This window comes from Eschscholzia californica, unplaced genomic scaffold, assembly GCF_041429995.1.
Source record: "Eschscholzia californica isolate CP2 unplaced genomic scaffold, dmEscCali1.0.p SCAF_4, whole genome shotgun sequence".
Classification (NCBI taxonomy): Eukaryota; Viridiplantae; Streptophyta; class Magnoliopsida; order Ranunculales; family Papaveraceae; genus Eschscholzia; species Eschscholzia californica.
Window position 1 is genome coordinate 535,634 of NW_028238461.1, and position 12,246 is coordinate 547,879.

Genomic DNA, 12,246 nt, shown 5'->3' on the forward strand with positions numbered 1-12,246 from the left:
TGACTACTTGGCTCGCGCTGACAACCCAATTTTCTTTTTCTTCTTCTTACTTACACCAGTGTGGCTGCCTCAATCACCCGTAAACGTCAGTATTAGCCTATTAGGGGTGGGAAAACGGCCTGGTACCCGCTTGGGTCCGTTCAAGTTCGAGATGGACCACGTGTACCCAATATCCGTCACAGGTATACCTGATCCATCTGACATGTATTTAACAAGCGGGAAGCAGTCAAAGGGTCTTGACTGGATAATCGTCCCGTTTAACCCGATTGGGTCCGTTCGAGTTCGAGATGGACCACGAGTACCTGATATCCGTCACGGGCATACCAGATCCATCCAACAGGTATTTAGCGGGCAGGAAGCAGTCAGAGATAATCGTCCTGTTTAACCTGTAGACACGACCAAATGAACCAACCGATTTGACCAGCACTATTACCCTATTGAATGGACACAAAATTTTGGTTCCCGGTCAAGACCGACCCAGGAAATTTATTCCCGTGGAAGACCCGACCGGACCGATTCCACCCTCTCTCTTTAATCTTTATCTTCCCTCTTTATCTTCCCTCTTTCTCTTCTCTCCCTCCAGCTGAAACCTTAGGTTTCTTTTTCTAATTTTGTCCTTCTTGCATTAATTTATTTTTGTTGTTTTTAATTTCAAATTTTCTCTTTTCTTCACTCCTTTTTTCTTAAACAATTTTCCTCTGTATATTTTTCTCCTTAGAAGCTCATCTCAAATTGAAATTGCCAGCCGGGACCATTTGTTTTCGAGTAACTTTCTCTCTGTTCTTCCTTTCCCTATTTTCCTCTCTCTTCCTCGGGCAAATGGAGTAAAAATGAAGAGAAAAAAATGTGACGTATTAATAATTTATTTCTCTTGAGTGTCATGTGATTAGTTGAGACAGTGCACTCTTATAATCATTTCAAGCGAGATTATACTCACAAACGTAAAATTTGCTTTGCCTTTGTAATACTCATTCCCGTAACATGCAAGATAGAAGTGTCTGTACGACTGTACCACACCGGGAAGGATTACACCTAATTTCTTACTAAGCTCCTTGATCACCATAAGAGAGTCTAGAAATCCACTTGTAAGTGTTATTCCCGAGTCCCGACCAAAGGGGTTAAGGGCATTGGAAAAGTTTGATTCTATTATAATCTTAAAAAAATTTGAGGACTAGCAAAGTGCTCGAGACTCTCCTTATTCATTTGTTTCGCATCTACAAACATTTGATTTGGTCAAAACAAAATTAGCATTATGAATTTATGATCATGAACAATGAACACCCGATAATTGTTAGTTGGTCAACATGTAAAGAAAAACACTCCGAGATGATCAGACAAGGAGGAACCCCAATAGAAGTGGAAGCACCCTTAGAGGACAATTTGAATTGATATGGTATAATGGTAATACTGCTTTTGTTTTTCATTGTGACTTGATTTCAAAGACATTCTAAAATAGATGTAATAGTACAATGTTATTTTTGTTTAGCAACTATAGTGGCAGAATATTTGTTTCAACAAAAAAAAAAATAGTGGCAGAATATTTCAACTAGTAACTAAAAATCCAATTTTAATATTTGAAGGAACCAAACATCCAGTTAGGAATTTTGCAGTGATCATATTCCTATTCACGGACAAGCCAAATCTTAAACTAAAATTTTCAAATTTGATATAGAAGCAGCGGCAGAGAAATATATGAAAAAAAATCGATGCAACCAAATATACAGGACGATGTGAAACGACCAAAACCAAAGCCGCTGGTGTTGAAATTACACGAAATTTTGAACGTCAGTGTAAGATAATGTTCCACACATTCCACGTTTGCTATTCGTGACTATCACATTTCACTTTCTCAAGGTAATTCAACCGTAGTGCACTTTTAAAAGTCTAATACATATATCACTTTAACTTATAGCACACAATGAAATTCACTAGATCGTTTTTCGTCTAACTAGAACACTCGTGATGCACAAAGATTTCACAAATATCTCAAACATATGAAAGCAATTTGAAGTAGATAGTGATGTAGACTGAGAGAGAAAGAATGGCAAAGATATGCTGCCAGAACAATAGAGCGGATGCCTCTCGAACTGCATAACCCCGCAAACTTGCAATTGCACCTAACAAGATAGCACTCGGCATCGTGTATTGCAATAAGAGAACAAATCTATACATTTGATCGCCCTGTACCAAAATGTGCATTGAATCAGCCAAAGTAACTACCCCGAGTCCTAAAAGAGGAAGCACTATCAATCTCGCTACATTTATTCCGATTATAGTTTTAACCCCAATTTTTGAATCATTCGGTCCTTCTGAAAGCATTCCTCCGAGTATAAGCATCACCGAGGGAACCATTGCAGCTGCCAAGATTTCTAAACTATCTGTGATGAAAGAAAGTGGAGCGTCTTGTTGAAAGAATAAGGCTTTGAGTTGTGGCACCAAACCAACGACTATTGCTAGAAGAGAAGCTAATGTCGGAGGCTGAAGAATGTGGCGGATTGGAGTTTGTTCAGCGACGATCCTAATCCTCCGGACCATCCTCGGCTCTGCTAAACACCTAATGGACTTGGGACTGTTGTTACCACCATCGACGGTTATATCAACGTCTGGAAGAGTACTTTGTGAAATTGTAGATAAGCTATTAAATACCCTAGCAATAAAAGGTGTCTTGGAATGTTCAGTTTCTTGATCTTCCATTCCTGGCCATTCAGCTTCAACAAGAATAGGCCTACTGAAGTCATTAAGCCGAGCTTGATCTTCATCTTCTATACCCTCGTCAACAATATCGTAATACTCCATAGGAGGTTCCATCATGTGATAAACAACGGTATAAACAAGGATCACAGCAACCCATTGAGCCAACGAGACATAGGCAATGCCAGTCCTGTGACAATCTGGACCAAATGGGTTGTCTCCACTATGACAAACCGACCCAATAATAGCAATTGGGAGATTCCCAGTGTTTCCGAATGCAGTCATTACAATAGTAAACCGAAAGAATTCAGGTGGTGGATGACATATGAGTGCCACAAAGTACCCAAGTATGCCACCGATAATTGTACTTATTACAACATTTACCGGGACGAACCACCAATGGAAAAGGTTAGCAAGGGTTATAGACTCACCAAGATGAGTGAAGACAAGGCAAGGCAAAAACAACGCGAATACAAGCTTACTGAGGAGTTTGAATGTTGCCCTAGGGACAATCCTCAATTTAGAGTGTGCAAGAAGTAGTCCAATAAGAGTGAGAGATATGAGTTTCATCAAAGGTACTACTGCCGACAGTAGATTTTCACGTTCAGACATGGCAACCGATCCCATGATTTCTTCTTTTCTTAACTCCTTCCGAATATCTTGAACAAGACTTTTCTGCAATAAATTTAACAAATATTTCTCAAAACCAATCGAAACATCACCGAATCGCACACTCAAACTCAATAGAAGTTTTTCTAATATCACAACTAAACTTTAGCTTATATTAAATCTAATAGTTTACTAGTTCTTGTCCTAGTCCTAGTCGGACTAGGAGTAGCATTTCGTGATTGTAGTAAATTTGGTATCCTTAAACTAATCAAATTCTTCAAACCCCACCAGGAGAATAACAAATAAAAATCTCTTAATCTAATTCAAACCAAATTCTATTATTACATGATTTAAAAGTATTACTTATCTTGATGGTTCGAGGATTTGACATCGCTGCAAGTAGTCCAAGTGGTTAGAATTATTATCGAATTGCATTTCATTATAGATTCTCCAATAAAGCAAAATTGAAAAGCTGTGAATAATGTCAATTTCAGGACCAAGTTTTCTAGTCTTTTTAATATCCCGAGAAGTCATGAATTCCTTCTTCTCCTGGCTCGTAAGAAATCTAAGGGGTTTGTTATCAGGTTGAGGAAGTTCTATCCATATCCTGTGATTCTTGTCTTTTTTTTGTTCTATGAAAGAATCCTAATTACACAAAAGTAGTAATATCTAAGATGACCCAATTTTTCCAACTTGTAAGGAAGGACCATTAAAGCAAGAAAAGAAACAACTTTCTTTAAAAGAAAATGGAGAGTGGAATCAGATTTTGACAAATCTTTTCAAGATAGAGACACATCTATTTGCAGATAGAAATATTGTTTTTATGATAAGGATCTTAAATATCATCACCAAATGCCTTTTGTCTGAGGATCGCCTTTTTTGACATAGTTGCACAAATTATTTTCTAACATATCATTAATCATTGTTAAAAGATCGTAGATGGATAAGATGAAACTTTTTGTGCTGAGTCATATAGTTAGTAGCAACTAAAACCAATTAATATTTCTACTTCGAATAATCATTATTGTTTCAATTTATTCGTCTGACTCAAACGAGTTAAATAATACCAGTTTGAAAAAAAATTAACAGTGTGAAATCTAACTCTGAGTCAGATTTCATATTTGAATTATAGACAAAACAAACACTTTGTTAGTTCCTTAGTAAAACTACCAAAGCTGAAACTAGTTGAGCTAGGTTCAAAGAATTGTACATGTAAGGAGTCGTTTTGTATATATCCAGTAATCTGATGATTCTGATTGTACATACAACTAACTCACATGAGAGGGGTGTCTACTGGTCGACCGAAGGTTGATCATGTAGGCTACCTATACTCAACCCTTTCAAGTGAGGTATTATATCCATTTGGGCATACAAATTTTTCGGTATTTTTAAAGATAGTATTATTTATTTTGAAAGTAGAGGACCCACTATAAGGTTTGAGTAGTGAAAAGTTCAATGACAAATGACAATTTAATCACTAGAAAGACATATTGTGGGACCTCAGGGACTTATCAGTTGGTAGGACCAACTTACTCCACTAGATGATGTAAACAACTATACAAACAAAAGACGAGAAACTTTAAAATGGGAGTCAGGAAGACGATATGGCAATCATATTGATATTCGTATATGGCTGAGGTGACCCAGGACTGAAATAAAATTTTAGAATTTACTTTTTACGATTCACGAGGTCTGATTTGATCTTAGGATGTTATTATGATTTACGACTAAATTATGTGACAAAAATTGAACAGCGCGGGTACTACTTGTTGGACTCGTCTAATACTTGTTAGTTATGTAATTTCAAAATGAATAATTTACGTAAAACTACGATAAGACTAACCAGACATGTGAATGGCATGTTCAATTTTTAAACGTAAAATGCTTCAATTGAGTCAACTCATCATGAACTCATTAGGAGTTTTTACTCAAAAGTTATGACCGTTAGAATAATCTCATATCAGCTGCGGAAGGCATAAATGGTTAATTTATAGGTCGTGGAAAAGACTCACCTCTCGCCTTGAGCTAGCTTTTGGAGAGAGAAAGACCTAAAACCACCCAACAATAATTAATTAGTAAGTTTTCGTTCATGGTATCATACAAACTACTTCATGAATAATGAGATGCGATTAGTAAAAAAAAAATCAAATATCTTACTGTAACTTAGACACGTCGTCAACAAAGACAAGGAACAAGTAGGATAATAGGAAAAGAAGAACATTCTTATAAACACTATATATATTTCATCAAAACTAGTTTTGATCCTGAATATAGATACCAAACTCTACTTGTCCGACATATCTAGTAAGCATAATAATCACCTTTTTTTAAGTGTTAATCAGTCTTGTTTTCTTCAATAAAAAAAATCAATAAGAGAAATTCTTCTTTAAGTATTTATATGCAATTTACATAACACCAATACTTACAAATCCCATATATTTAGCATAACAAATTGCATTGAAGTACAATAATAAGCAGGGGGAAAGGAATAATAATCTGTTTGCTAATTGAACAATTATGATTACTTGATTAGGAGGATATAGTAAAATGAACAGAATTAGGGGCCATTTGGTTTCACATTAGCTAACAAACAAGTTATATTTTACTCCTAATAGCTTTTGCTTTTCTACTGTTAAATAATTGACTGCAAATATGGCTAATAAGCAATTGTTTTATTATTCTAAAACCTGTTTAAAGTGGAACGACAACTTGACCACTTATGACGTTTATTTGTAGCCAGGGATGCCATTCCAAAGTACAAAAATGATAGGCGAGCCGAAGATCTTGGGCCAATTTGGACCGAAATGGCTCATCAACGAACCAGGATTTTCGGCCATCTTAAAGTGAGATGTTGACCCAAAATCCCTGTCATCCAAAATGATTTTGGCTAACATTCTGCTTTGACTCTTGACCCATCTATCATTGTTGATACTACTTACATCTAAAGAAAAACTAAGAACTTTCTCAACAAAAAAAATAAGAACTTGGAAAATTAAGTCATGTTATTTCTTGATTAAGATTCAATTATTTAAACATGCCAATATATAATGTGATTAACATTATTGCCAAACAAGTAACAAGAATGGTCAAAGTTAGTAAACAAAAACCCATTGTTTCTCAGAAAATTCTAAAATAGGATTGAGTTCAGATCCTAAAACAGATAGAGAGAGAAAGAGAGGACTGTTTTTGTTAACTCTGAAAAATACTAATTCCATTAATGTACGGCCTCTCAGCTATAGCCAGCTAGAGTTTTTTGGAATGTAGTTCATTTTACAGAACAACAAAATCACAATCTTTGGGTAATGTGTAAGAATCCAAAAATATGAAAGGGGTTTCATAAATAAGAATCTCCTTGCTTGTATCACTCTCAGATTTTAGAGAGAAAAAGGAAATGAGTTGGTAGCTCGTGACCCTGGCTGGCCTTTCAAGTACTGGGCCAGTTTGCTGATATCCACCCTAAACCCCTAACACAACATTTACTATTTTTCTACTCATTGCTAATTAGTTTTGATTTATATGTTTACATGCCTAAGATACATAGTACAAGTGATATGATTTGTCGATTCATTGGTAACGCATACATGAGAATCATTCGTTCTCGATCAATGATATAATCACAGATACAGTAAAATAAGAAAAACGAATAATTTTACATGGTTTTGTCGGAAAATTTGATTTAAATCCACATAGAAATGTCACAAATGCTACATATATTATTCTCTACAAATTTCACACATGCGACTTCGTGAAAGTAACTTAGAATTCGGTCAAGTTTAGGCGTCTTAGCTCCCTACGACTTCTATCTCATATATGCACGAAAATTTGTCTTAATCTCCAAACATTTAGTTAAGTATATAAGAATCTTCGATAGTCGGGAAGAAGATCACTATTTCATTCTTCGATTAATCGTGACCCTTGAATATACTAATATTAAAAATATTCTAATAACAATTAAAATATTTAAATCATGATAAGAAGAGGAAACCAACAATACTAAGATACTTGGATACTTGTTCTATACCTGGATACTAATACTGGTTCTACTTCTACCTCTGTTATTACTACCTTTCTACTAGACTTATTCTGCCAAGTGGCTTACTACAACCTCAACCCCTTTCTTCCTCCTTATAAAAACCACACTTGTCAATCTTTCCTTGTTCATATCACCCTTCATTTCTTCTTCTATCCTTGGGTTTCTAACTCACTCACTCACACTCACTACTCTTAATTACTTAATCTCTCTCTCACTCTCTAACATTCTTGTTTAACTCTTTAGAGAGAGAGAAAGAATGGCTTCAAACTCTCATACTTCATCAAGGGGTGGTTCAACTTGGAGTAGCAAGCAAAACAAATTATTTGAGAAAGCTCTTGCTGTTTATGATAAAGATACCCCAGACCGTTGGTATAATGTAGCTAAAGCAGTAGGTGGTGGTAAAACTGTGGATGAAGTTAAAAAACATTATGAAATTCTTGTTGAAGATCTTCACTATATTGAGTCTGGTCAATTTCCTTTGCCTAATTATAAGACTAATGGAGCTAATAACACCAAAATTAACATCAATGATGAAGAACAAAGGTAATCAACACACCCTTTATTGTTTTTCTTATTAGTTAGTATTAAGATTCTACTGATGAAACATGATTTCTTTCGATAATCCTAATGGTGGTGTTTGTTTTTATTTTCCGATTGTCTGAAATCTGACTCGTCTGAATCTAAATCGACTTAAACAAATAGACTCAAAATCAACCTAAATCAGTTCGCCAAAACGAATTAGTCTAGTCTGACATCACGAGTCTCAACCTAAATCAGTCGCCAAAACGAATTAGTCTAGTCAGACATCACGAGTCTCACAAAAACAAACCGTCTGAAATCTGACTCGATTCAACTAAGACTTTGAGTCAGATTTCAGATCTGACTTACAAAAAAAAAAATTTAAATGAAAAATTCTATCCAGGTCAAAACTGTTCCGGTTCTAAGATTAGAGTTGATCAAAATCTCCTAAAATCGATGAATATACTGACCTAATCTCGACAAGAATTAGGTCAAATTTTCATGAAATCTACTCAAGAAATTCCTTAAGAATACATTTTCTACCTGTAATTTAAGCTTCTTAGTAGGGTTTCATCTAAGTTTATGATTCTTTTTCTGTTTTTTTTGGTCCAATTTTGCAGGTTGAAGTACCTAAACCTCCGATGAAATCATAATCTGAAGAAATACAGATCGATTAACTAGATCTGAAAATTTCCTGCTTCTAATGTTTTATTTCGCTGTTCGTTCCTCTCTTTTTCTCTCTATCTATCTTAATGCTTATAATGATGGAAGAACAATAACCATTAAATTGTGGATACCTAATTACTTTCTCTGTAATGTAATTGATAATCAAATTAAATGGATATATCTACTTTAACTAACCACATCAATCAACAAATTAAGAGACAAAAAAGAAGAACAAATTGAGGTGATTATGAAATTTCGAATCAAAATTAATAGAATTGATTAAGGTTTTGAAGAAATCTGACCTGATTGAATCGATTATTGATTCCAAATCTTTGGAATCGTTGAAGAAGATGTTTAAACTGCGAGTGAGCTGGTTGACGAAGAAAATCGTGATAGAGAGAGAAAGAGAGATAAGTGTTTGAAAATTATTTGCCGTAATTAAACATATAGCTCACTGATTGCTTCCGGAGACCAATCTGGCCGTCCATCTTTACATATTATGGGTGAAATCCTATGGTTGAGATTACACCAAACCAAACCACAGGGGTTTTTGAGTTGGCCAGTTTATCAGCACCCCATATAACTGGAAGGGAAGTTTTATAAGAGCCCTAAATAATTGCCAGAGACACCCCTCTATTTGTTAAATTTTCCGTTGTCCAACTCAAAATCAATTAGTAATGATTACAAGATCTAAGCTTGTGGTCACGCAACCATAAATTTAGCACCTACTGGATTCACGGGGAGAGTCGGCAGGAGTGCCTTTAGCATTACCAGGTGACGTCTAGAAAACTACCCAACAATTCAACGGGAAAAGTATAAATAAGGAAGAACCAAATTGGAGTATGTTCTGATTTGTCCCAACAATTCAATCAGTAAAAAGGAAAATTCTTCATTCTACCACATTTTCGACTGTATTTGGTAAAGACACAAGCGGAAAAAGAACAGTACTACAACATTTTGAAGGGAAAAAAGGTCAAAGAAAAAGCTAAAAACGTATGATATGACGATTCTTTTTCAGTACATCTATGATTAAGTAAAGAACACGAAAAGAAAGTATATTTGATTGTCATAAGATCGCGACTCATCGTGGATTCTAATAGGTGTAGTCATGGATAAGACCAGATCTGTCAGGGACATTAAGTCGCCAAGAAAGGAAAGGCATGCCATTATCAGAATCTCGATGATCATCGTCTTGAACAAACATGAATTCATTTCCGAGGTGATGATGGGCTGTTTGTTGTTGGTGGGCCCATGAGTATTGATGGCCCATCAAGTATTGTGGGTCTATCATAGTTGGTCCAACTCCGGCGACAGAACCACTGTTAGTGGTGGTGGCGCTGCTTGCTCTTCTCTCTTCTTTCTTATACCGAATTCCACAAGCATTGCATAATGACTGCAAACTCAAAATGACAATGGCTAAATTTAGATTCACAAAAACCAAAATAAAACGACAATACATTTCTTTGGGCTTCTAGGCCCATTACTCCAAAGTGGGCTAGAAGTATGTGTCGCAGTGAGACGTTAGACAGTACTTTTGGGCCTCTTTTGTCTAGATATGGTAAGATTGAAGCTCTAGTTTATTAGTGACAAGACATGGACATTACCGTCCAACTGAGGTGGCTCACTCCAAACTCAGTTAGGGCTCATAAACTCCATGTTCCTTAGAGGGTAGACACAGCTAAGTTAATAATTTGGAGGCACAACAGGCTGGTTTAGCTTCCGGTATCTCACTATCTAAAATCGAATTATGAGATTTTTTAGCGGTTCGAAATAACCATGTACATTGACACCCTAGTTAGTAGTTTTTATATTTTTCTAATACATACATGAACTTAAAAAGAGAAGAAATAATTAGACAGTACCTTTGGGCCTCTAGGCCCATTTCTCCAAAGTGGGGTAGAAGTAGTATCACAATTAGCACATCTTCTAGCAAGAAGAGGATCTCCTTTCATGTTGTTAGAATTGTTTCCTCCTCTACCACCACCGCCGCCACCGCCTGCGGCGCTGCTCTTATGATGATGATGATGATGAATCGGAGTGGGTCCGGTTGATTGAGGAGGAGGAGGGGGTTGTTGTTTGGTTTGGAAAATACCCCAAATACTTGAAGACTTAGAAGAAGGTTTTTGATGATTGTGACGAGTAGAAGGAGTTCCTAGTGAAAGGGTACAATCAACTGATGAAGATGGGGATGAAGAAGAATAGCAGTTATTAGGGTATTGATCATCAAACACCATTTCATGACTATAAGAAGTGTTAGTATTTGGATGATCTGTGGCACCACCACCACCACCAGGGAACAACATTGAGAAAGAATTTTCAGGTGGAGAATAACAGTAAGAGCTGTTATATAGATTCATTACTAATGGAAGTTGAGTACTATCTTAAGTTAAAATGGGTAGTCTTAGTCTAGAGAGAGAGAAAGAAACAAAGAGCACTACTAGGTAATATTGTTGTTATCCTTGAATGGATTTGGAAGGAAAGTGACTAAATATATAGTGAGGGAGGTTGAAAGATCCAGTCAGCAGTTCTTAGTCCACGTCATACCAATGAATTAGATTAGAATAATGAGTCGGTCACTATCAATCTTATATATCTAATGGTTTTAGAGATAAAAAATGATGCTATGCCCGGCTGATTTCCCGGCCCCAATCCCGGCGCGCTGACGTAGCGCGCCAACCGGGCATAGCATCCGATCTGGAGCGAAGAAAGGAGCTAGGAAATGTGGTTTCGTATTTAGTCCCTGAAATTTATGTTTATTCAGGCACAGTCCCTATTATAAAATAGTTAGTGATGCCCTAAAATCTATCTCCCCCCTATCAGACATCAGTTGCATTCTTCTCACTCTCTCTCTACAGCTTCGTCTTCATCACTCTCTTCTTCATAGAGTCCCACTTTATAAACCCTAAATATTTTCAAATGGGTAATTAATCTAAATATTTTCAAACGGGCAATTAATCGTTATGATTTTGATCATAAGTCTCAAGCTTATCATGAAATTATTGATCTCTGGGGAAAGCCTGGTCATTTAATCACAAACTTGCATCACGAAAGTATTGATCTTTGAGGAAAGCTTTGTCGTTTGATCACCAACTCTTCTCGTCATGAAAGTATTTATCTTTCAGGAAGCTTTGTCATTTACTGTCGAATTTGACTTTTTAGATCTTGGTGAGGCGTTATATTAGTAGTGGTGGATGAACTGCTTATAATCAAATAAGAGAATATGGATGTAAAACTGAGAAGATTGCACATTACTCTGTGTTTATCATTTTACGTAAGAAACAAATATCTATTTGTTGAAGTCAAATTCCAATGGATGTTGTAATGGTAATGACATTGAAGTAGAGAAGGTGTTTGTTGAAATGAAAGAATCTCAAATTCAACCAAATGTGTGTCCTTTAACTCTTTGTACTATAGTAATCTATGTGTTATGTAAAAATGTCCAATTTTCTGAATCTATTAAGCTTGAAGAGATCACTTCGCTGTCTTTTTACTGTTATTACATTACTAAATTTTATGTAGTTACTAAATTACAATCTAAGCAACTTGTCCTCCTAATATGTAGTCACTTTTTGCTGGAAGAATACTTTTTCTTTGTTAAGTGATTAAACATCAGATTGTATGTTTATAAAGGACTGCATTTCAACAGAAAAAAAAAAAAATGGGTACATGCACCTTAACGCTCAATGGATACCCACTACAAATTGATCAAATCAGTTTGTCAGCTTAAA

The 12,246-nt window shown here is 35.8% G+C and overlaps 3 protein-coding genes across 4 annotated transcripts; 1 reads left to right on the top strand and 2 right to left on the bottom strand.

Moving 5' to 3' along the window:
• Positions 1-1,817: 1,817 nt before the first annotated feature.
• On the bottom strand, positions 1,818-9,150 carry LOC147541194 (Auxin efflux carrier family protein). 2 transcript variants are annotated; one of them, XM_086636066.1, is made up of 4 exons: positions 8,821-8,951; positions 5,313-5,348; positions 3,664-3,693; positions 1,818-3,366 (listed from the first exon to the last, which is right to left on the bottom strand). In XM_086636066.1, the coding sequence occupies exon 4, from the start codon at positions 3,316-3,318 to the stop codon at positions 1,987-1,989; it is 1,332 nt and encodes a 443-aa protein (XP_086492192.1). In that variant the 5' UTR covers positions 3,319-3,366; positions 3,664-3,693; positions 5,313-5,348; positions 8,821-8,951; the 3' UTR covers positions 1,818-1,986. The 2 variants fall into 2 exon arrangements, with proteins under 2 accessions (XP_086492192.1, XP_086492191.1); XM_086636065.1 differs by lacking the exon at positions 3,664-3,693 and having other exon boundaries at positions 8,821-9,150.
• LOC147541195 (protein RADIALIS-like 3) lies at positions 7,349-8,712 on the top strand. The gene is made up of 2 exons (XM_086636068.1): positions 7,349-7,876; positions 8,473-8,712. The coding sequence occupies exons 1-2, from the start codon at positions 7,590-7,592 to the stop codon at positions 8,495-8,497; spliced, it is 312 nt and encodes a 103-aa protein (XP_086492194.1). The 5' UTR covers positions 7,349-7,589; the 3' UTR covers positions 8,498-8,712.
• Positions 9,151-9,369: 219 nt separating the features above from the next.
• LOC147541196 (GATA transcription factor 19-like) lies at positions 9,370-10,983 on the bottom strand. The gene is made up of 2 exons (XM_086636067.1): positions 10,381-10,983; positions 9,370-9,911 (listed from the first exon to the last, which is right to left on the bottom strand). Exons 1-2 carry the CDS (start codon positions 10,873-10,875, stop codon positions 9,612-9,614), a joined length of 795 nt encoding a protein of 264 aa, XP_086492193.1. The 5' UTR covers positions 10,876-10,983; the 3' UTR covers positions 9,370-9,611.
• Between the last annotated feature and the right edge of the window lie 1,263 nt (positions 10,984-12,246).